The 26,315-nt window shown below is 40.8% G+C and overlaps 1 protein-coding gene across 1 annotated transcript; it reads right to left on the bottom strand.

Annotated features, from left to right (window-relative positions):
• Positions 1 to 18,974: 18,974 nt before the first annotated feature.
• LOC146385741 (epidermal growth factor-like protein 6) lies at positions 18,975 to 26,071 on the bottom strand. The gene is made up of 6 exons (XM_084930075.1): positions 25,930 to 26,071; positions 24,181 to 24,273; positions 23,927 to 24,049; positions 23,361 to 23,480; positions 19,864 to 19,992; positions 18,975 to 19,241 (listed from the first exon to the last, which is right to left on the bottom strand). Exons 1-6 carry the CDS (start codon positions 26,069 to 26,071, stop codon positions 19,033 to 19,035), a joined length of 816 nt encoding a protein of 271 aa, XP_084786201.1. The 3' UTR covers positions 18,975 to 19,032.
• Positions 26,072 to 26,315: the final 244 nt, after the last annotated feature.

Below are 26,315 nucleotides of genomic sequence, written 5' to 3'. Positions count from 1 at the left end.
CATCATTGTAATGATGACAGTAGATACTGTAATGGCTGGAACTCACTTTGCTTTTTCCTTTTATGTGAGGCGTACAGTGCTCATGCATATTCTGAACAGAGCGGTTTCCTGTTCTTACACTGGCTCTGTAGTGGCAAGGACTCAGCGTGGATTAAATTAGACGATATCTATTGTGGAGCCATCACACAGCAGGACACCAACTGCGGATGGAGACGAGGAAAGAGCAACAGAGGGGTCAGCTCTTTCCCAGTTCTCTTGATTGTCATGCATGTGAATTCAGCCTTAGGTCTGCTGTATTTGCACGAATAAACACACCATGAATCTAAATCCACCACCAGACATGGAGGAGATATATATGTTCATGAAAACCACGTGAATGGTCTTGCTTCAGTTTAGCTGTGTTTAAAATGCATCTGAAAACATCAAACAGACTTTGATCTCTGTTCACAGCAGTTTGGAGACATGAAGTGGCCACTTCACGGATAACAAACCAACCTTTTGTTGTGGTATAATGGACCTGCCAGTCTCCACTGGTAGTGTTCAAGAGGCACAAAGGTGATAAGAGTTTGTAAATGTTCGCTGCATTGTCGTGGTCAGGTTTTCTTTTGTTCTAACTGACTCTGAGAAGGAGAATTTTACCTACTGTGAGCTCCTTTGAGGTCAGACACCTTAGATGGAGAATATAAATATGGATGAATAAGAATAGGATGCTGGCAGATAAATGCAAAGAGCAACTTTCATTGAAGTACTTCTTTGTCATTTATCTCCAAGTCTGTTATGCTGATATATAGCATATGGTTTACTTATTAACCTAAATAAACTTGTTGGCATTATGAGAAAGGGTCTGCCGCCTAGTGAAATGACTGTGCTGCATGTGATTGTTTAGATAATGAGATTTAGCTCATTAAAATCTACAGTACTGTGCAAAAATGTCAAGCAACCGCTTATTTCTTTATATTTTACTGTGAAAATGGCAAACATACATGAAAATACAGTATAACAATGTATGTAAGGGGGAAAAAACTTTTAACCTGACTTAAAAATGTCAATATTTGGTTTGGCCAGCTTTATTTTTCAATGTACCCTGAACTCTTTTAGACAAGCTTTCTTCAGGAATAGTTCTTCAGGCTGCTTAAAGGACATTCAAAACTCTTCTTTGGATGTTGGCTGCCTTTTGTTCTGTTTGCTGTCAAGATGATCCCGCAATGCTTCAATAATGTTCAGGTCCAGGCTCCGGGGAGGCCAATCCATGACTGATAGTGTGACATTATGTGTTTTTCTATCGAGATATGCTTTTGCTTAACTGACAGTGGGGTTGGAATCACTTTCATGCTGAAAAGTGACACTATTGTCAGCCAGGTGGTTTTAAGACGGCACTGAATGTTGGGTTAATATCTAACAGTACTTTTATATGTTCATATTTGCATAATGTTGATAAGATCCCTAAAACACCACTGGCTGACATGCAGACCCAAACCACAACATAGCCTCCATTATGGTTTATAGATACCTTTAGAACAGGGGTCGGCAACCTTTGTGATGGCGAGTGAAGTCAGTGTGCCATATGATTGCATTAGCAATAAATTTAATAACGCTCTATATGAACAGTTACACACTATATAGAACCACTTTATAGAATTATATTTGTTTGCAGATGTTGGCAGCTATCAGCGAATAGTTATCAGCTATTTTGAAACAAAAAAAGACACTTTTTATCCATAACAAGAACTCCATAACAGCAAATGGACTGTACAACAGAAAATACAAATGCTATTTATGGTCTCCTCACAACAATGATAAGAAAAATAAACTAAGCCAATATGGCATGTCTGTTAATACAGAGACACACGTTAATGTGATCTCTGGTCTCCCACTCAGAGACACAGGTCTCCGAGTATCCAGCATTCAGACAGCTACCTGAGGACTCATGTGAGAGAAAATCTGCTCACACAGATATGTAGAGCCAAATATGTCAATAAGGCCTCTGCAATGTTCTGAAGACAGTTAAACTTGTCAGGTAGTGATGTCCAGCAGGTGAAAATGCAAACTCCATGAACACGCACAGCTGTGGATTCCAGCTGCTTCGATGTTCCATTAACTGGCATTACCTCAGCCAGTTAATGCGAGACAAACCCAGCTGCTCATTAAAGATTTCTGGTTTGATCAGAAAATAAAACATTGGTCCATACACCTGAAAGTCCCAATTTGCGATGTGCACCGCTGGCGCGGCCATTTATTTTTTGATGCACCTTCTCAGATTAATTCACTGCGTGTCGTGCCCAGGGCTGGACTGGGACAAAAAAACAGCCCGGGCATTTTGACTAAAGACCGGCCCACCAGGTATTAAAGCCATAAAGCCTTTGAATGAAAACAAACGTGATGTACACTGTCTTGTTGGTATATGCATGATTTCTATACATTTTACATCAGATAAAAACTTTAGTTGTAAGCTTCAGATAATTATTTAATAACAGCCAGACATTTTAAATGAGAAAAAGAAAGTATATCTTTGTGCCCCCCTTTCGTTGTTGATGCCCCACCTGGCCCCCCTGGCAAAACTTTGCTAGATCCACCCCTGCACAGTTACCAGCTGTCAGCTACTTAGAAAAGGATCCTGGTGTTATTTGTCTCTCAGAAACAGTTCATAACTTCCCTTCAACTCATTCATGTCACCTAAAAGGTAAACCTGTTTCTCCATCACCTGTTCAGCTCTGATGATTCAGTAAGGACATCTCCTGGTTTCATCTTAATGTTTCCCTCTCACCAGATATACAAACCGATATCATGACCAGCAGCTTAACAGCTGTGGCTCCAGCAAACCTCAGCTGATACTAGAAATTAATATTAAATAAATTCTAATCTGATCATTGATCAGTTTCATGATTAAAGTAGCAACAGGAGAGAGAGCGGAGAGAATGAGAGGAGAAGAGGCAGCTGTGCGAGTAACAACAGAATAACTCCAGCTTTGTGCCTTTTTTTTACATTCTAGCTGAAGTCCGGGACAAACTGCGTCCCCTCTCAGCTCAACACGAAACGGGTAATAATTTCTCTGAATGCGGGACATTCCGTTTTTTTATGGACGGTTGGCAACTCTACTAACTAACCTTATGAATAAAATAAAGTTCACTATCAGTAACATCATAGCACCCACCCAGCTGTATAGAAACTCCGTCATGCTAGCTAGTACATAGTATGAGTTATTGTAACTGACTGTAAAAAGTCAGCACAACGAAAATAAACTCCACCTAAACTTGGTTTATATCTGACCCAGACAGACTGCAGGTCATAACTTCTTACCTGAAGTTCAGTTCACCTGACACTCGGACCGGCGGCCGCCTCGGGTCTCTGCTCCTCCTGCCTCCCCTTCCCTCATCCACCTGCTGGCCTCCACCACTTGCTAATGTTACTGAATCTGTGGAAGCTCCACCATAGCCACCACCAAACAACTGAGTTATTTTTACACACCGGCCAGCATCTGGCCAATCCACCATGGCCAGTCCAGCTATGGTCGTGCCATCAGTTAACCCTTTGCATGCCAACTGTGGCACGCGTGCCTAGGGTTGCCGACACCTGCTTTAGAAACTCATGGTTGTACTCTCTCCTGACCTCCTCTGTACATGCATGCAAACTTTCAAATTTGGATTCATCACTCCATGAGACCTGTTGCCACTGATTTTCAGTCACATTCCTGTGTAACTTGGCATACCTCAGCCTTTTCTTCTTGTTTCCCTTGCATAAGAATGGCTTCTTGACAGCCACCCTTGCATCAACTGAAAAAATTCTTAAAATTTTGCTTATTGGAAGCAAAATGTAAAGACATGAATGGTGGCTCAAGAATTTTTTCACAAAACTGTACACAAGCAGCATAGACAGACCTGCAGTGTGAACGTAGCCAAAGTGACCTGGGTCGGATTTGAAAAAATCGGATTTGTGCTGTTCAAACTGTCATACCATGATCGGATATGGGTCGCATAGGGTCAACAAAGTCGGATTTGATGCGCTTTCGCCTGCAGTGTGAACGTAAGCCTAAGAGAAAAAAGGGGATAAACTAAAGGAAAAATAAAGAAACAGAGGGCGCATGCAATGGCAAAACCACATGTTGACAAAGACAAACAAAAGACAAATATCAGATGTGATCACTAAACATAATTTCTTTAGGCGCATAACTGCAACAATAGCAAGGTTTAACTTCCTTACCCTTGCATGTAGACTCATTTCCTACATGCATTTATTTAAATAAAATTTCTCAACCCGTCACTTTTGAAGCTCAGTTCTATTGTCCGGTGCAGAAATCACAAGGGTCTAAAAGAAGAGCTCTTGCTCTCGAAATAGTCAAATACTCATCTGCTACCTCGGGCCAAAACAGGACAAGAACTACAAGGCCAACATGCTGCCTTTAAAATGTGTAGACAGGACATTAACATTTAAACCACTTAGTAGTAGGCTGTATTAGGTCAGGGTTCACACAGAGCCATTTAGAAACCTTGGAGAGCTGCCTGTCTCTAACCAGGCGGAGGAAGAGTGGATTCATGGGTTAGGATTGATTACAACATTAGCTCCATAGACTTCCATGAATTAGTGCGTGGTCAAAAGGCTTAACGATGACTGACACACAGGCATAGATGACACTCCTTCACACATGAAATTCATTTTGCCATCCGAGGGCTCTTGGCAGGCCCCATCAAATTTTTTGCAGTAACGTAAGGCATGGCAGCAGTGCATCGGGCCAGCTCACATTTCAAACGGGTGGCTCATCTGGTGCAGCTTTTTTGCAAGTCCTTCTAGAAATAATGTCCAGGGTGGTAATATTTGAATGCTGTCTCCAGGGGCACTTAGCTTACCTCTCCTACCTTCACTGCACAGAGACAGAGGGTGCACCAATCAGAGGGTGGCACTCCCCGTAGCCCTACTAGCTTTTCATTTTAAGGTCAAGATGTCCTCTAACATGCCCTGAGGTTTTTCGATGAGCATGCTCAGCAGATACGTACCTCATCTGACACTCAGAGGTCTTTTAGAGGTTTGATCTTTGGTCCTTTCATCAGACAATGCTGTAATTCTAATCTAAACCCACTGTGTAAAATGACACTGTTCCTGCAACCCCCAACCCTCACCATTCACACTTACATACACACACACACATCCAATTTTGTTCACCCACGACAAAGAGATTCCCTGGGCTCAGTGTGGAGGGTGGTCTGCCCTGGTTTATTGAGTCGAAGTGTCAGAGTCTGACAGCAGCTGTCACGGTCACTTGTTAGCTGGGACAGTTAACCCTTGATAGCACAGTTGTCAGATGCAGCACATTGTGCTGGGTGGTGACATGTTGAACTTCACCCAGCTGCTGACACAAGTTTATCTGGGGCTGGGCACTTTGATGTGCTCAGAAGTTTGGTCCTTTATGCACTAATCATGTATGTTTTATGGTAAAATGTACAGGTTTTCTTTCTATTTGGAAAGATGTAAAAGTCGAGGTAAGTTTGAGATGCTAAATTGCCGCGGTGTGCATTCTGCTTGAGATTGAAATGGATTCACATACAGTCTAATTCAATTTTATTTATATAGCGCTAAATCACAACAACAGATGACTCAAGGCGTTTTATAGTATAAGGTAAAGACCCTACAATAATACAAAGAAAACAGAGAAAATCCCCAAAATCATATGACCTCATGTGAGCAAGCACTTTGGCGAAGTGGGAAGGAAAAAACTCCATTTAACAGGAAGAAACCGCCAGCCGAACCAGGCTCAGGGAGGGGCGCCCATCTGCCAAGACCAGTTGGTAGTTAATGGATGAAGACAGGACAAAGACATACTGTGGAAGAGAGGCAGAGATTAATAATACCAAATTACAAGGTGTATAAACACATAGTGAGTGAGAAACACTGAAGAAGAAACACTAAATGCATCATGGGAATCCCCCAGCAGCCTCTACCGATTGCACCGTAACTAAGGAAGGATTCAAGGTCACCTGGTCCAGCACTAACTATATGCTTTAGCAAAAAGTGAAGTTTTAAGCCTGATCTTAAAAGTAGAGATAGTGTCTGTCTCCCGAATCCAAACTGGAAGCTGGTTCCACAGAAGAGGGGCCTGAAAACTGAAGGCTCTGCCTCCCATTCTAAGCCTGCAGTCCGAGAGCGAAGTGCTCTAATGGGGTGATATGGTACTATAAGGTCATTAAGATAAGATGGGGCCTGATTATTCAACCTTGTATGTGAGGAGCAGGATTTTGAATTTGATTATGGATTTAATAGGGAGCCAATGAAGCCAATATAGGAGAAATGTATTCTCTCTTTCTAGTCCCTGTCAGTACTCTTGCTGCAGCATCGAGAAACTCCCTTTTAAACCTGCCAGCAGAACAGGGCTCAGGTAAGGGCGGTCATCGACCAGTTGGGGGTGAGGGGAGGAAGACAGGACAAAGACAAGCTGTGGAAGAGAGCCAGAGATGAATAATAACTAATGGTTAAATGCAGAGAGGTGTATAGAGACATAATGAGTGAAGAAGAAACACTAAGTGCAAGGCCCCAGATGTCATGGTCCTGGGTCTGTGACCCAGCGTTTATGAGTGAATAATATGAGTTTAAGATTCTGTTCTAGGTTTTGGTTCTTGTGAAGTTTGTGTGTCTCAGGCTCTGTCTGCATTTTTTGCATTTTTCATGTTGTATTGTGATAGTCACTTGTCCTGTGTGCATCATGTTCTTTTTTGCTTCCCCTTGTTCCATTAAGCGTATCCGGTTCAGCTGTGTTCCCATGTGTCTCCACTTTAAACACCTGCCTGTGTATATTTGTCTGAGTCTCCGTCTGTCCCCTGTCAGAGCATCTGTTATGTTCCCATTGTGCATTATCTGTTTAGTTCATGTCCCCTGATGCCCACCTTGGTATCTGTGTCATACCCAGTTTAGGTTTTTGTTAGTTCCCGTTTATATTTTGGACTTTTGCCTTTGTTTTGGACCAGTTTCACGGCCTCAACAAAAGTGCTTGCTTTCTGTTAAACCTGCATCTGTGTCAGCATTTGTCTGTGACAAATAAAGACAAATAAAGAACCTTGAACCTTGAACCTTGCCTGTCTCTGTGTGTTAGCCCTGCAACTTCCCTGCTGGCAACACACACACTTGCAATGCCACAACCAGCTGATGAGTAAATAAGTAATTACACATTACACATTTTTATAAAAATCTGATCATGTATCAGAAAGAAAGAAAAAATCTGATATCAGCCAGGTGTTACCTTTAGCATGCACTGGGATGATTCGCAGCTATGTGTGAAATAGCTGTGATGAGAGTCAGCACCTCAAAGTCTGCGGCCATGGTTCTCTACTAAAAAAACAGAGCAATGCTGTTATGGTGACGAGAGAGCTGAGACCAAAGATGAATATGTTATTTCCACATTTTCTGAAACAAAAATATATTCCTAATGATAAAATAGTCACCAAAAATATGAGGGTAATCATACATCAGCACACATTATTACACAGTGACACACACAAACCTAACTGATTTGATCCAGTAATTTCCAGTAATACAACACACTTCTCTCCAGTGTGTTAAGTATTGCATCAGATCAAACCTGATTCTTTCCAACCAGATCATCAAGCAGATGTTCCATGTGAACACGCGTACTGAGGTCATACCTCAGGAGAGGAGGAGGTCGGTACATCTGGATATGGCTGAAGCATTGTAAGCGATAGCCATCATGACATCACCTCTTCCTGATTTGGCCTCTGAAGACAGATCTGCAGGGCAAAAATAGACTGGTCCTCAAACAAAGATCATGACTGAATGCTCACAGAAAATCATTACACTAGTGGGCAAACCACAAAGAGATATGAGGTCAAATGTCAAAGAGCAAAGCAAAGTGCTATAAATGGATAATGAGATTCTGTTAGATCTATTTAATGCCAAGTGGATCAAAAGTAAAACAGAAGAGAAGTTTTCCTTAGGACGGTCCAAATGCTGTAGGCATCTACGCAGAGTAACTTATTTTAAACATACCTGAGATTTTTTCAGCATCAACACAAACGACAATAATGGCTTAAAAAAATTATTACAAGGTTGTGTTTTTTTTAACTTCCGTGATGCATGATTACTGTTGTGGCCATTTTGAGCAACAGATGATGTTTTTCTTTGTGCTTGGCATCATTTAAGTTATGTTTGTGCTTTTTTCCCACCATTTGGAGCATTTTTTAGTGGAATTATCCATTAAAAATGGCTTGCTATGCAGTTAATTGTGCTAGCAAACAGTCCAAGACGTTTATGCATTCGTTTGCTGGAAAGGCCCTTTGTCCCTCCTGGAGAATAGGCCCACTTCCCACCAATGCTGCCCACCATGAGGTGGCTTTATCACCTGCTTCTATTCCAGTCTTAGTTCTATGACATACGCGACAAAAGGTCACAGTGGCAGGAGTTTTGCTGCCGTTCCCTGTTTCTTCTTTTTTGTGGGTTTCAGCAATTTTGTGTTGTTGTTTGACATCTTTCTCAGAGTCTGCTTGAGCCATCCCCACCTCCACCTCCACCTTTAAGATCTATTCTTGTATCAGAAGTTGCTCATCTGCTGCTAAAGGTTGAAGTCGCTAGTTTTGTCATTTTTCTCATAACTCGATTAAGAGGATGTAGTGTAGGCACTGGTTCAGAAAAGTCTGGACTTTAGCTATGGCTTTTGTAGCTTTTGCAGTTGTCTGTGTCTCTGCTGTACATAGCAGCACTGGCTTGCTGTGCTGATTTTATACAACTTTTAAGTTGTATAAATGTAGCTTGGTGGAAATTCTAGTTATTCATATGATAGTGCTAATTAACAGGCAGCCATGTTTGCAGCGCCTTCTAGTCTGCCAAGCTAAATAAGCTAGCTAGCATCTTTAGCTAAAATCATACCCAGTATGGCGGCATCTGACACCAGGAAAACCAAAATTGTTGTTGCCAAAACCTTAATTGTGAGGTCATAAACTAGCAGGTATCTCAGCAAAAATCACAGTGTTCAAACATAAATAGAGGTACAACAGAGTTTGTACAATTCTAATGAGCTTGAAAGTGATTATTTGGCATGACTGTCTTTATTCTTTAATCCAGCCTAAACTCTTTTAGTCAAACTTTCTTTGGATTTCTTGAAGGACATTCAAAGCTCTTCTTTGGACTTTTGCTGCCTTTTGTTCTGTTCTCAGTCAAGATGATCCCACACTGCTTCATTAACGGTGAGCTCTGGGGAGGTCAATTCATGACCATGTTTTAGGGATGACTATAGGGACTCACTGTTGTACTTCTCTCCTGGCCCTTCATACATATTGATGATGATTTGAAGCAAAAACCAAATTTGGATTCATGGCTCCATAAGCCCTGTTGACACTGATTATCAGTACATTTTTTGTGTGGTGACAGCCACATTTCCATCGAGACCGTTACCAGTGAATCTTTGGCAAACAGTAGATGGATCAAGTGAATGGATAGATACATCTCTCACGTCCTGTGTCAGGTCTTTGTTGATTTTTTCCCCATTTCTCAAGAACCTACTTTCAGGTACTGTTCATCTGCTGTTGACAACTTTTTAGGCTTGCCATTTCTTCCTTTTTTCCACACTTGTCCAGTTTCCTCTAAATTTTTGAGTACACACTGCACACAAATTGTGGGGTAAAGACAGCTGTGTCACAGCCTCACAGAGCTGCTCTTAGTCTTAGTCTTAATCTGCTGGGTCGTGCTTATTTAGGTCGCGCTTTTGAACATTGTGTATTTGTTGAAATATTTAGAAATATGTGATTATTAAACCCCCCCAGCTGTAATCACCAGTTCCTTACTGAATGAAGATATCTGCATAAGAATAGGATAATGAGCTTGTCTAAGTGACTGGGTCGTTTCATCTTCTTAAGCATTGTCACAGCAATAGTGATTGAATCCTGACACTTTATTTCAACTAAAAATGTCAGTGGAGTTTAACACTGGAAGCTCAAGCTACAGTGGGTGAAGGAGCCACAAATGAACTAAATACAGGCACGGGCGACGTGGGAATTCACTCTTCATTTGCACCCTGAGACAGAAACCATACCCAGACACTGAGATGATGTCACCAATCTTTAATTGATCCCTGTGGTTGCAGCTGTCATGTGACTGAGACAGATGTGGATATCCATGTTAAATCAGCTTCATAAATTAAATTATAATCATACATAATCATATATAATATAATCAGGGCTTTCTAGAAAAAATGGCTTTACAATGTTATTACATAAACCTCCATCTCAACTTTCACTTAGCTCATTCCTGAGTAAACTCACAGAGGCTGTAGTGAGGTGTCATGTGTTCAGCTGGCTAAGTGCACCACCCAGCTTCTCTCTCCACCGCCTATCATCAGTTTAAAGGCTTGGCTCACCCTTGGGGGTTAGGGGGCATTTACAACAGTTTTGCTATAGGACACCAGTGCAACAGTTTTTACCACTACCATGCTTTATGAAGCCACAATAAATCTTTAATATGGTATCCGCACTTAGTCACTTACGTCATTTTCTGTTTTTATCAAATCAGACTAAAGCTTACGTGATGATCTAAACAGGAGATACACAAAATAGTTAACATTTGAACAATGATTTTATTCAAAAGCACTAAGCCAAATTTAAATCAGTTTTACTTTATTTACACAGATAAAAATAGAAAACCAATATTCTTCAATCACCTAAGGTCCCCATTTATTTTTCACACAAACCCCCTTTAATCATTAGATGCACAATACTCCACATACACCAATAAATAAACCAAAGTGGGGCAACACACACATTTTCATAATACTTCAAATTTCACCCAGCATCAAATTGCACAGCAAGTGAGTCTGCGACCAGATAAAGAGGTTTAAAATCCTGATTTTATGGCTCTATTTATAAATAAAGCCATAAAATAAGTAGAATTAACTTGAAAGTATCCTATAAACAGAGCTCTACGCCAAACAATTAATCTAAAAGTAGATTCAGTGCACCACCTGGTGGTAAAGAGTGGTCAGTAAAAAAGAAAAAAAAAGCTTTTCAGGTGTTTGGTGAGTAGCTCAAAAACACGAACACGTAAAATGTGTTTACAATTTTTAAAAAATCCTTTAAGGATATTTAAAAAGCAAAAAAAAGCAAAAAAAAAAAAAGAATCAATCAATCAAAAACAAAGCAGTGATACTAATGAGGTAAAGGCACACAGCCCAGCGTCATGGTCTCAAGGTTTTTAAGCATTTGCTTGGTTGGTTATTTTGGATTTTGTGATTAATTAGAGCTTCTTTTTTTTTTTAGTTGTTTTCATGGTCTTAGTTTTTACTGTTATTGCTTAGCTGACCTTTGTTTTTTGTTTGTTTCACTAAGTATTCTGATTCCAGTTCTTTGAATATAGCTTTTGTATTAATTGCCTGGCCTTCTCCAGTGTTTTCCTTAGTGTAAAGTTGCTGTACATATGTATGTGTTTGGCCTCTGTTAGTTACTTTCTGTTGTGGTGTCTGTTTTGGCCCATTTGCCTGTTTATTATTATACCCAAAGACATTTTCTGGTTTCATGTCATTTATAAATGTCATGGGGTGAATATAATAGAAAAGGAATGAAGGATAAAACTCAGACTCTCCAGCTCCAGAATCCTTGATCCCTGGGAGTGCACCTCAAAAAAGAAGATACAGCTAGGTCGGTAATTTGTTGGACAATGACACAATTTTTGATGTTTTTGTAGTTTTGCCTGTGTAAGCCACCTCAGTGGTTATGTATGCGGCTGAAAGAAATTTACAGAAAAAAATTGGATGAAATGTTTTGGACTAACAGTCATTCTAACACACAGCCAAAGGCTCAAAATAAATCAGTAAAACTAACACAGGGGACAACCTTAGGAAAACTTCTATAAACCTACTAGTATCAATAAAAAATGATCAAGTATCATGTTAAAAACAAACCCAATATATTTTTTTAGTTGTTTACATTTTTTTATTGTAATATCCAATGATATAATTAAAGTGGATCCTTTTGCCAGGACAATCATGTAAACACAGGCTCACAGGCTTAGCCTTCAAAGTGAGCAGGCTTTTAGTTTTTGTGAACTGTGAGTGGCATAAGTCAGATTCCTGGGCTGAATCATTGTGTTCCTCACAGAGATGTGGCCATGAAGTTTAATCAACACTTCTTTAAAACAGCTTAATCAAATGATGATGAATATTATAACCCACAATAAAGCAAATAACTGTAAACTGCCCATAAACACACGAGAGACCGTTTAAAGCAGATTTGGAGAGGCATTCATATGTATTAAAAAAAGACACATTCTGTGAACCAGGCAAGTCCAGTTTGGTACTATTAAAGTTTGTAAATTAAATTATTCTTACTATTTTTCATATAAAGTATGTTGCTATAATAACTGAAGCACAAAAGTCACCCTCAGTGAGTTAGTAGCTTTAATAGCTCTTCCCCCCTCTGTTCTGTTTAGACAGAGACAATAGAGCCTGAATTATATGTATGTGTATGTCATTATGTGGCATGTCTGTATGGGGATATTTATGGATGCACATCCTCTGGTCATCCATGAGATGTCAGTGTTGTACTACTAACGGTTAGCGTGGCACAAAGTGTTGCCTCAAAGGCGCCTTTGAGAGTCTCTTGGCAGCACCTGACTCACAGCTAAACACTGGAACATTTGGATGGAAAATGAGACTGTAACTCGGGCTACAAGAAACATTCCACGTCAAATTATTTAAACTTTTCCGTCAAAATAGACTACATTTTTTTGAGAAGCCTTTTAAACTGAAATGGTTTGCCAGTAATTCATGGCGCTAGCATGGAGGCCAGTGTTGATTTCTTTGATGCCAAAATAGACAGAGTAAAGCCTAAAGTAAAACAATATCTCGAGCAATCGTTTATAACATCTCAGATCGACTGCCAGCTGTGGTTGCAGTGCGGTCAGGCTGAGGTGAGGTTTTTGGGGTTTGCCAGTTCGACCTCAAGTTTAGCTTAAGTGGACATTGAGGTTTGCTCTCATTTGTATGGGTTTAGAAATGGAGCAGGAAATGGGGGAACTTCTTGAGCACCATGCAGGTCTTTCAAATTATGAAAAGACGGACAGGACATCACTTAACAGCATATCAAAAACGGGCTGCGTGTGTCTAAGTAGTGTAAACACAGAAAGCACCCTGTTCTGTGCTCTGGTTTTGCACGTCAAAACAGCTAATTTGGACATCAAATCAAGTGTATAAACATGCAATTTGAGCACTGCGGTAATAAAACAATTTCCATCCATTGAAGTTTTTCGCAGAACACGCTGTTTCAATTTCCCAATTCAACTCTGAAAATTTAGAGTGCGTCCCCGTGGGCAGGGTGGGGTCACTGCGAGCACAATGAATGGGAAGGTATTACACAGCGTGACTAGAGCCCGTCTCCGCGTCTACATCTATGCTCCCCGACTTCTGCCCTTGTGAGATCATTGACCACTGACAGGGAATTGGCTGCAGTCTGCTCTCACTGAGTGATTCCCCAGTGGGACAACCTGCCAGGCAGCGAGCTTGCCAGCTACCCTCTCATGCATTTCTCAACAGAGTGGCCGCTGCCAGCTCGGCAAGTCTGGGTGTGTGCCACACAGAGCTTCCTTAGCTATCCCAGACACCTGAACTAGCACAGGAGAAGAGGGAAAAAAAAGGGGGAGAAAACAGGGATAGCACGGTGGGGGAGAGAGCTCGGTTCAATAGCCAGCAAACAGCCACTGCAGCTGTTGTGGCCTTTCTCACAACGATTCCACTGTTCAGCCTTCCAGCACAGCACTAATTAAAACTGTGCCCATCCCTCCGCTTGCCAGAACTTTCTTTTTACACATACATTTAGGGCACATGCAATCAGAAAAATGCTCTCTCAGACTCATATGGCATCCCCAAATCTACACAGTCTTTGCCCCCTCACAGCATATTACCAGTTTGCTTCAAGTTTGTAGTTGAGAGTAAAGCATGCCTAGAAGATGTGGGATATAAAAGGTAAACAAAAAGCGGGAAGAAGATTAAAAAATTAGGAGTATTGCAGAACTGGATCAAACTTGTCTAATGCGATTGTGACTTGTCATCCTTCCTACTTTTCTTTCACTGTTTTTCCCTCCTGTCATTGTCAGTTATGTATCTGCTTTGTCAGACTTGCCTGTTATAAAAAAAACAAAATAGTGATGAAAAATTCTTCATTCCTTGCTCCCAAAACGAGTTAATCCCTTTGGTTCCCCGGCTTAAAAGATAGACTGTATATAAAAGAAAGAAGACACCCTTTTTGTGACCACACCCACATTATTAAATATTTGGATTAGCCATATTTACATCAAATATCATTAGTTCTGGATCAAAATGTATTGCAGAACTGGATTTTCTCAACTGTGATATCGCTTCCTTTAGGTCGGTGATTTCCCAACTGTTGGAAGGGGGCCCCCTTGCGTGCTGCGAAGGTACTGCAGGAGGGCTGCAGTAATAACAGAAATTTGAGTTTGAAATTACTCTAAAGTTACACATTTATATGCATCTATTTATTTACATAAGAAGTGAATTAAAACTGGAAACAAGAGGTGGTTAGCTTATACATATATCACTCTTTACTTTGACTTAAATTTACCACTCTTGTATTGAAGTTTGTGTCCCAATGGTCTTTGGGTCACACATTTGGCTTAACACTTAGCGTATGATTGGGTAGCATTAGCAATTTACAGCCAACAGCCTGTGCTGTTTATGCTTTTTGAATAAAAATATCAAGGTTTGTTATGTCACATTCTTTTGTATTTTTATTAGAGTGAAAATGTACAATTGTGTGGGCCCCATTGGGATTGGTTGTTAAGCGGACCGCAGCACTCTTGACTTTAGGAATTGCTACTTTAGCGGCATCTTTAATTTAAATATATGGCAATTAAAAATAGCTTGTCGTGTAGTCAATTGCTCCGACAGCATGTTTAAAAACGCTATGCTCCAGTTTTTTATCAGGTGTGTGCATGATCCACTCATATAGTTATCTGCTAACCACATCTGCTAACCAAGCTAGCTAGCGTTAGCTGATCTATAGAAGTCCAACTCGGGTACAGGTTGAACTGGTGACCCTTTGTGCCACAAGGCTATTGGAAGAGTCGAGGTTTGAGCCTGTGGCTCTGTGCTCCCCTACACAGCAACAGGCTCATTATAAAGGCCCCCAAAATATTTGTTAAAACACAATATGGTTACTTCTGGCTTTAAAAGCAAGATGGTGATGACCACACCGTTAAAGACAAAGCTAGTTCACAAACCAGTGAATGACATGGATAACGCTGTGGTTACTAGGTCCACCTTTTAAAACCAAAGCGCTTTCATTGAAACGAAAATGTGAAACAAAATAAAGTATTATTTTTGTGACTGATTAATCTGTACATATTTGTTGTCAAGAGCTAACACAGCTAGCATAGTCAATAAACTGTGATAAAATGATAAAAACAAACCCTCACATTTCTTTCCCCAGACCATCGCAATGATACAAAAGAGAGTTGAGCAATGGATCATACCACATGAGCAGCTGGAAGCGGCCAATGTTTGCTTGATGAATAACACAGAATTAAACGATGATCAGAATTGTTGATAATTAAATTAATTAGAGCAAATCACTTCTGCAGCAGAACAAAACAAACGCTTCCCTCCTGCTGGAGGACACGCAGGCTGCAGCTGAACAGAAGTACACTGCTGGGCCCTACTCGCTACCCAGTGTGTTGGCTTCCAAGAAACCTCTGGTCCCAGCCACTTCCCCTCACCTTCTCCAGAGTGGGCATTCCAATATAGATTAGCTGGAAATCTTTCCTGTTCTACTGAGGATAATCCTCCGAACAAGGCTGCTCGGCTCTCATATTAAGAATGATTTAGGCACAGCGAATTCCGGTCAGGTTGAGACTGCTTTCATGTTATGATGTGGCTGTTTCAGTTCTCCTACATACTCTGTGGAGAGAATGGGAGCTGACAGAAGAAAGGAGAGGAAAACTGAGTTCAAAGTCATCATGTGGATTTGTAACATGAATTAGGGTCACTGTTACACTACAGCTCCATCCATTTCAAAGAAAAGAGGAAGTGTGGGTGTGTGCAGAATGAAGGGTGCCTGGGAGTTAACTTTAAAGACGTTTGAGGTCTTGGGGATATTTCCACATCAGGTTTTCCTTCAGCCTCACATGCACACACACACACAAACACACACACATTACCCACCACATAGCAAAACATTCATCAGAACTGTGTTAGTATGAATGGGAATGACAAGAAAGCCCTTCTGGGGGTCACACAGTGGAGAGTATTTACTCCACATAATGTGATTTAAAAGTGACTGAGAGGACACTGCTGCATTTAAGATAACAGGAAGCTTTAATTATCACCATGTCAAAACTGGGCTAAATGGGTTAGTTAGGCTGCTGTGATGTGACTGAAACAAATGAGCCGTTCGTTTTTCTCAATATATATTCAGCTCATTTCAGTCAAATTCATAAAAAGAAAGAAAGAAAGAAAGAAACCCGGGGAGGTTACCACAGGCAGTGAGCCGTCACACTTTCTCCACTCCGGGGTGGATTTCTGTAGGCAGAGGCAAGAAACGAGAAAAAGTCTTCCTAACAAGATTTATAATTTTACGCCAAGGGTTCAAGCTTTTTGGCTTGTTCTACCCCCGAGCGGGATTGGTCAGCATTTCGTTCTTTAATTCATTCATGGAAACGCCACCTTATGTTCTTCCTCACAGCGAGTGTGTGTAAGAGGAGATGGGTCCAATCGGAACACAATGCGAGTTTTAGCTGTGGAGAAAAAAAATAAGAAAACACTGGCTCGTTTCAAACGAAAGTGAAAAGGACAGTAAGGGGAAGGACAGGGGTTTTTAGTGGTTTTACACTTCAGTGGTGCTGTTTGAAAGGCCTTTCAGCAACTTGGGTGGCACGGTTGTTCCTAGCATCTCCGTTAATGTATTGTCATTGGCTCCGTGCACTTGTCAGCATCATTGCTCACTTTCTCGGGACAAAAATGTTGATTTTGCTTTATATAAGGCGAGGCCAGGCAGCAAGCAGCAGCTCCTCAGAGTTGAAATCGGACTCGTTTTGTGAGAGCTTGTGTCACCGCAGACACGTCCAAATTCCTCTGACATGTTTATTGTTGCCTTTTATTTCACCGAGGTCATATTGCATGGCTCACCCCCCCTTTTTTTGCTGCCCCTCCATGAAAAATCTTGTGTGTCGTGTAAACAGAGGACCAGAAAATAACAAGCACAAGAAAAAAGGAAAATTTCCACCCCGGCGTCCCCTCGGCTCCCTCCCCTTTCAGTGTACCCACTACTTGTTGTCCTTTATTTGTAGCCTAAGTGCCTTGGCATTAAATCTTATTATTTTTTTGGTAAATAAACCAGTTTCTGGTAGGAATTACACACAACTTGGTGTGAGGTCCTTTTCAGTAAAAGGGGCCTGGATCCTTTTATCTAAAATGTTTTCTATTTCTGCTTTTGTAAGACACTTTTGAGTGCTTTGAAAGAGAGAAACCAGGTTTTTCTTGCGTTTCTGGGGGTGAGGTTGGGGATTTTTCTCAGCATTGTGGTGAGATTTATTCTAAGAGGCTGCATTTTTTCCTGATTTCCCTCTTTGTTCTCTGTAAGTAGTTCCAGGCCCCCCCTCACTCTCTCTCTCTCTCTCACACACACACTCGTCTGTGTGTGCGTAAATGCGCACAAAGCTCTGTGATTTTGCACATGGGCGTACGCGTGTGCGCAGGGGAGGCACATGTGTGAATGTGTGCGCGCGAGGCTAAGGCGGGGACTCGACGTGACACCTGCTGTTGGGATGAATAGGGTCAGTGGCAGGGCCCTTCAGCAGGCAGCAGCTGCTTGTTCTCACTACAAACCCGACTCCCTGTGAGCATCAAAGCCTCGGGGACTACATCCGAGGGCCCTGACACAACACACAGTGCCCTCTACCACCATCTCCTATCATTACAGTTATTATCCTCAACTATTGCAATCCTCCCGCCCACCCCCTCTCCCAGGGTCACGATCTTAATCATTCGGAAGGAAACTTGAAATTGACCTGAGAAAAACATCAAAAAGCAAACTTCAATTTCCATTCTTGCGCTCTCTGAAAGCAGGAAGAGGTTTCCAGACAGCTGCTGACAGACAAGGATTCCTGGTATTTGGTTGGTCTGACCTGTCTGTGCTCTCTTGCTGTGTGGTAGTCTGCCCCACGTGTGACTTAGTGGGTCTGAAAAACATTCCCTGTGGCATAACAGAGGGAGAGGGGCAGAAGATAAACAGTGAGGTAGGAAAACATCAGTCTGTGCTTTAGCTGCTTCCAAAGCGAGTCCATCACGTTTATATACCATCTGTTTGGACAGGTTTTTTTTTTTTAAATTAGAAATTAAGAAAAAAAAAATAACATCGCATTAATCCATAATCACATGGTAGACTTACAAAGTACACATCCTTTGGTAGCATTTTGTTTCACCGGCATTCTTCAGAGTTCACAGTGAAGGTAGGACAAATCCAGCATCTTCCCTTATCTATCCACCAGAGGTCAGCCTTTTATTAGCAAAATCTGAAGCCTCACAAAACCGCTTTTTTTCATGAGAAAATTTACATTAAAAGGGGGTAAAAATTTATAAATGACTAGCGATGCAGACCCGATATATGAATGATTTTGCTTTGCTGTGTTGTACAAACAGGGGCGTGTGTCTGAGGTTCTGAGACGAGTCACGGCACTAAAGCCTCCTGCTGATTATTTGGGCTCAAACATACTATTAAAGTATACACATTGCAGTCCTTTTGCAGTGCACTTGTTAAATGAAGGGTTTGTCTACTTGATACTAAACAGGCAGCCGATGGTGCTGTGAATATTTCACTTTTTTGCCTGACTGGGAATTTAAAAAAAATGAAAATGCAAAAAAAAAAGTTTCCAGCTGAGCTGAAACAAAAACAAATAAGTCGGCTCAAAGTGTTCCCGCCTATTTTTACAGTTGTGCGTGTGGTTTTTTTGTTGTTGATGTTGTTGTTCTTGCTTATTAAATCATTCCTTAATGTTGCATGCCCATTTTTATTTGACCCATGTAGTTTGCAGGAAGTTGAGCTAAGATGCAGGTGGCAGGAGTCTGGTCCTTTTGCTGAGTTTGTAGTTGAAGTACATGAGAGCCTTGGACTGCGGGGCTCTCCTGGGTTGGCAGCTGCGTCCGTTGCCGAAGAATCCCTCCAAACACAGACAGGTGTAGGAACCATCGGTGTTGAAGCAACGAGCATGGCGGCTGCACCGGTGAGCCCCGGTTAAACATTCATCCTCATCTTTGGAGAAGAAGAGAAGGAAATAATAGTTCGATGGCCTCACAGCATGCGAGTATGCTAGACCTGCTTTACAGTTGTTTTATCGATCAGCGGGAAGAGAGCGAAAAGGTTTTGGGACTGACTCCTCGAAACCTGCCTGATAGATAATTTTGCAGTGTTCATCACACAGATGAAAACAAAAAAACAGCTTGCGGGTGAGCCCACAGCTGAGTGGGTGAGCTACGAGTGCTCATCAAATAAACATGGTCTCTGGATTCTCTGCTGCCAAAGCACATCTTCACATGATCCCTCTCCTCTGCCAATTAGCGCAGATGAGGAGAACATGTGGGGATGGTGCTGTGATCCATTTAGTCATTTACGGGGCTGACATGGAACCAATTTGAAAGAGATTTTCAAAAATTCATATCACTTCTGGCTTCACTTTGGTGGGAAATGTTATATCTTCTTTGCCCTCTCGCCGTATTTCAGATTTTCTCAACCATTCAAGTCCAAGAAGACAACAAAATTCTATGAATTAGAAAACCCCCCCACAAAACACACACACACACACACACACACACACACATGCACACACACGCACACATGCACACGTGCCAGTCTGCTCAACAACATTGCTTTTTACCTCGGCATTTAACGGAGCCCTCCAGCGCCCCCATCACAAAACCGTCTTTGCACACACAAACGAAGCTGCCAAAAGTGTTCTTGCACGTCCGCCGTGGTGGACACACATCCTGCTGACACTCGTTTACATCTGGAACACAACGCAAATAAATGTTTGAATTGCACATCACTGAAGTTTTTGTTATTTTGGGGGATACAACAGCTCAGTATGCATCACTTCAGAAGACCTTACACTGACTTACATTCATTTCCTGGAGATTTACACTAAACTCTAAACCTAATCTCACCCTAAGCCTGAACCGTGTGTTCACCTTAATGTTTGATGATGACGCCTTATTTTTTCCCCATGAAGAAGACATGACCACATATTGTGACTCTGTGAACAGAGTCCAAACCATACCATGAGTCCACACCTGGACCACACACACACACACACACACACACACACACACACACAAACACGGCCCAGTCTCTCCAGGACAAGGTGCTTTCTTGTCTTTGCTCAAAACAGCAATTACCTTCTAAAACACACAAATGAGTACCTGGACCGCACGTCATTGCTTTGAAAGGTGCGCTGTTAAAAGACAAGGAATGACCCAAACGCATACAAATTCAGGTGTGGACCATGAAGCTGTGTATGGATTTTTGGCATAACCTGCAAGTCACTCATGAAAATATAAAATCATTATCAAAGTCTGTGAACCAAGACCACAGATCTATGGAGCTGAACTAGATTTTAAAGCCGACCTGTTTATGAAACTTTAAGCGGGGTATAGATTGAATAAAACCTGGACATCACCAACATTACATCACAAATTTGGTTTTAGATTACCATTTTCAAATCTTCATCATTAATGTTTGGTATTTTGGAGAAGCTACCTTATATGGATGCGAGGGTAGAGTGCCTCGCAGATTCTAGATGGGACACCTCTCAATCAACACAACCACACCCCTAACTCAATTATCAAGGTAGATGAGTTGTAAAAAGAAGAGGGGAAACCATCCACAAAGGCCAAAAGATTTTGCCCCCTCTACCAGGTTGTAAATATGCTTTTCAGTGTTGAAAAATTGGGCATTTTATCATGGGAGTTTATAGGGATTAACTCATTTCTGGAGCCAGCCTCAAGTGGCCACTAAAGGAACTGCAGTTTTTGCCACTTACAAGCTGAACTTCTACATTATCTTTACTGAGGGCTTCATTAATGTATATAAGATCCTACTGAAAAAAATAGAGCATCTTCAGAAAATTAGTTGAGAAGTACTAAAAGGAATTTCTAATATTTTGCACCAACTCTGTGAGCGATAAAGGATTTTTTGTGTGTTATATTTGAATTATTTTAAATGTCTCTGTACTTAATAAGCTGACAACCAAATATTTTCTTTCCTATGTAATATACTTACTTTAAGGAAGAGGAGGAACACCTGCAGATTTTAGACTTTTTAATTATTATTTGTCATTTGTCCCAGTGTCATTTAAATACGGCAGTATTTCGGTGAGAGAAAAACAAAAAACAGTGACTTCCCACTGCCTTTGAAGTTGACTAGCTCCCACAAAGAGTGTGTGAATGCCCCTTAACAGCTGCAAGGTTCGCTTCATTACAGGACAGGAGTCGTCAGGAGTTATCGAGAGGGACTCCAGCATTTTAGGTAATTCCCTTCATTTTAGGTCATTAAAGGCTATTTTTACCACTGGGTGGACAGATCAGTGGATCTCTGGTAACTTAGCTGCAGGTAGTTGACATAATGTGCATGCTTTCATCACACTCAACTGAGTGTGGAGGCTTTATTTTTATTTTTAAGCTTTGAGCAAACATTTCCTAATAGATTCATCTATGAGTTCTAATTAAGCATTTATTCAGACCTGATAGTAAGTTGATGATTATAAATCAAAGCTCTTTAGCTCTTTAGACAGACATCAGTTGGAAAATAAAAACCCACTCTCTCCCATATACGAGAATAATGTCACATTGACAACTAACAGCAACAGCAATGGCAATTTTATTTATATAGCACGTTAGATTACACATAAACTCAATGTGCTCAACATAAACGATAAAACATGACACCTTTGTGGGTTAAAGGCAATAAAAACAACAAAATAAAGAAATAAAATACTATTTAATGTTACACACACACACACGCGCACACACACACACACACACACACACACACACACACACACACACACACACACACACACACACACACACACACATTAACTAAGTATAGACCTGTGAGAATAAAAAGGTTTTGAGGGTTTGAATACACAGTTGTAATTAACCTAAAGTCAGCAGGCAGAAAAAAAAAACAGGACCACAGCAACTGAGAGCACCTCAGCTCACGAAGATCTGCGAATTCTGGGAATAGTTGAAAGATTTGCACAAACCATTGAGTGTTTTATGAACTAATAGAAGGGTTTTAAAGGTAAAACTATTTTGAACTTGGATCCCACAAAGTGAGCAGAGGAGGAGCATGTACCTGTAAAGGCTGCTGCATTCTGACCAAGCTGAAGTCAACTTACTGATAATTTGGAGGAGCTTGCAAAACCTGCTAAACATGAATGCATGGACCAATTTCTCAGTTTGAAATGAGAATTTTCTCATTTTTGACATATTTTTAAGTGATAAAAAGCAGTCCTGGTGACCTTATTCATATGATTATCTAAACTGAGATGGTGTGACTTCAATACTGATGTTCAAATTTCCATGTCCAAAATGATGCCAAGGTTTCTGACTGGCTGTGTTTCAGAGAAATGGGGGATAAATATGAACAAATGTTCTGCCTCTGACTTTTTAGACCAACAACAAATATTTCTGTCTCATCTCTGTTCAGTTCTAATCATCTAATCAGACATCCAGCTGTTAATGTCATCAGTGCAGCTTATTAATTTTTGAAAACTGGTTAGATCATCAGAGGAAAACAATACGTGCATTTGTGTATCATCTGCATAAGAATGATAGAATATGTGTTTTTTGTTTTATAAAAGTACCAGGTGGGAGCATGTGGAGGTCAAAGGTAAAGGCTAAAGAGTAATGGACCAAGAACAGACCCTTGAGGAACACCTGATTAAATTTTTATATGTCCAGATCTAAAATTAGTTACTGGAACTAAAAAAAACAACAACTTCTATTCTTTAAGTAGGATTATCAAGAACCTGACCTAAACCAAACCTAAGCCTTAAATTAAAATTAAATTAAAATGTCATGACCAACAGTATCAAAGGTGAAAAAGCGAAAACGTTCTGATATTTTGCTGAGGAAAGAACGATTAGAAGTAGGTCTATAATTGTTAATGAATCAAACATATTTTTCTAGAGTAGCGGTGTGATTAAAACACATTCTGTAAAGACCTGTTGATGATATTTACTGCATGGGTAAATTTAAAAAAAAAAATACAGATTTGAACAGTTACCGGTCTGATTATCGGGTGAATAAAAACTGTGAAAAGTTAGAATCTAAACGGGGTGACATACTGAGGGTGTTTCTAAGGAGGCACTACCTTCACAGGTCTTGTTGTCAGCAGCCAGGTGGAGGCCGGGGGGACACAGACAGCGCGGCGCTCCCCCTCTCTCCATCTGGCAACCAAACTGGCAGTGCAGGGAGGAACATGCGGCCTCTCCTGGAAGACAGACAGGGAAACACTGGCTGAGGATCGGTCAGAGGGTCACACACACTGTCATGCCACCACACAGTACACGAGCGCATGCTCTGCAACACTCAGACCAGTAATGAAGCTGTAAACAGAAACGATAACTGAATGCTCCTTAAAAACTAAAATCTTACATGAATCACTAATTTATGCTCTTTGCTCTTGACCCTGTCACCGCCAAGGTTTGTTATGATATCACTTTCCATAATATAAACTGTAAATTTCAGCCATAAACATTTATGCGAGGCTAAAAGGATGTGTAAGCTGAGTCCTCGGACACATTAACCTCCTATTATGGTATGAAGACGGTTGAAAGCTTTTTGTAGAAAACTGATCGGAGAGAAATATAATCTGCCAGCACGCAGGCTTTTCTTAATGTGGATTTTAAGCATTCCCCTCCACAGGAAATTACTCACTGGTGCAGGTGTATCCATCTGCACTGAGTGTGTATCCAGGTTCACAGTAACAGCGATAGCTACCGTGCGTATTCATGCAGCGCTGGGAACACGGCCTCTCCGGCAAACCGCACTCATTCACATCTGGAGTCAATATGAAACATTATTCAAGCGGTAGATAGAAATCCTTGTGGTAAATGATGCAGAATGACGCAGGTAATGGTTAAGAAATCAAAAACATAAGACAGACAACGATTTTGTAAATGATACTCCACCTTCATTGCACTGCGGTCCTTTATATCCCATGGAACATGAACACTTGTCCGGTCCCACACATTTCCCATTTATGCAGGACCTCTTGCACACCGCTGCGGACAACAACAGACACAATGTAACTTCTGCACACTGGTATGAGCTACATAAAGCAGCATGTAAAGCGTGCACAGGATAATGGAGAAAAACCTAATGTGAGCTATGTTAGCAAGCTAAATATTTATATAACTGAATAGTTTAACCTGATGACAATAATGTGTGCTAAAACAGCTGTTTAAACAGGTGTCTATGGGTGAGGACCTCCAGCTCAGCTGGTTACACTCACTGAATGAAGCTTTGTCTCATAGCGGTGCCTTCTGGGTCATTTTTGATGCAATTATCTGACATAGTATGGCTTACACTGTGGTTAACTGTACTAAGAGACAACTTAAGAAGAAATAATACAATTCTATCATTATTTGTTATATATTAGGGCAGTTAATAAAGTTAGTTCTCATACAAATATTGTCAAACAGTAGTCTGGAAAACAAAGGGTAATGTCACAGTGGCTATATTCTTCTTTTATGTAGTAACTATACTTATACTTAGGCTCAGCACAGACAATTTTAAATCAAACAATCAAGATTTGGTTGAAGTGGCGACTTTCAAGGGATTTCACAAAACACATTGCATTAACTATTTAGGAATTACAGACATTTGTATGCACAGTCCGCCATTTTTAGAGGCTCAAAAGTGTTAAGACAAATGACTGACAAGAAGTTTCATAGCCAGGGGCTCTCATTATTTAATTACAAATTAAGCAGATAAAAGATCTTTGGCTGCTTCCAAGTGGAAATGTCAAAATGAGCTCAAAAGACATGTCAGTACAAGAGAGGTAGGTCATGATTAGAAAAAACAAAATCAACCTATTAAAGTGGCACAATCAATAATCTGGTCCATTTTTACAAACAATGAAAGCACTGACCAGCTCAGCAACAATAAAAGGCCTGAAACATCAAAGAGGAACACGAATGCGATTGATTGCAGAATTATTTCCATGGTTAAGTAAAACAACGTCATGACATCTAACCAAGTCAAGAATGGTATCGAGGAGTTCTTCAATCAAAAGGCGCCTTCATCAATGTGCATACACAACAAGGTGCAAACCACTGGTTACACTCTAGAACAATAAGGCCAGATTAGAGTTTCCCAGGAAACGTCTAAAAGAGCCTGCAAAGTCCTGGGGGAAAAAAATCTCTACAATTCAAGATTAACTTGTACCAGAATGACACGAAGAGAGAAACTCGATCATGCCAAAGCATATCACATCATCATCAGCATAGGCATGTATGACTGCCAGTGGAGGCGAGTCACTAGTGTTTATTGGTGATGTGACTGCTGATAAAATTATCGGAATGAATTGTGAGGTGTTTTTTCCTGCATCTTGAAACAGAGCTAATAATACTAGACTAACTGAGCCATAAATTATGTGCTGAAAGAAACTGAAGCACCTCATAAAACCAAGGGGAATAGTTAACTCTCAGCATACATTTTACATTTTACATACAGCTTTAAATGTAAATATACAAAATATACACATTTAATTAATATCAGAAAAATGTCTCAAGAGCAATACTGTCTTTCAGGTTGTCACAGCTTATTATAAAGTACGTGTCATAATATCTCACATTTCTTTCTCTCCTGAGCTCATAAGTGACCTCAGGAGCTGGATGATTGGGGCTGTTGTATTACTGAACTGCAGAACGACTTACGCTCACAAATGCTGTTAACATTCTTCCATCCAAAACAACAGGAAGTCGTCTGACCATAGCTGCAGAGACCCTGACTTTGCTCCGGTTCATCCTCCACTGGCCTGTGGAGGCTGAGACAAGAGGTTATCTGATTATTAATCATCACCAGACCTCCAGGGCTTTAGCACGAAGCCCCTCTTATGCCTGGGAGGTAGGCAGTGCAATTAATCACCAATAAAGTTTTACAGCTATTTGCCCTTTGATGATTTTCCCAGAAGCAGTTGTGAGACAGAGACAATAATATTAGACAAACCACACACAAAAAATGATATTTAAATGTGAAAGAGATGAAGTAAGATAGATTATCCTACTTATGCTGAAATCAGTGTAAGGTAGAAATAATGCAC

This window comes from Perissodus microlepis, chromosome 6 (genome assembly GCF_051167445.1).
Source record: "Perissodus microlepis isolate ML-2025 ecotype Zambia chromosome 6, ASM5116744v1, whole genome shotgun sequence".
NCBI lineage: Eukaryota > Metazoa > Chordata > Actinopteri > Cichliformes > Cichlidae > Perissodus > Perissodus microlepis.
The sequence above is the reverse complement of the archived record's forward strand: the minus strand, read 5'-3'. Positions and strand labels throughout refer to the sequence as shown.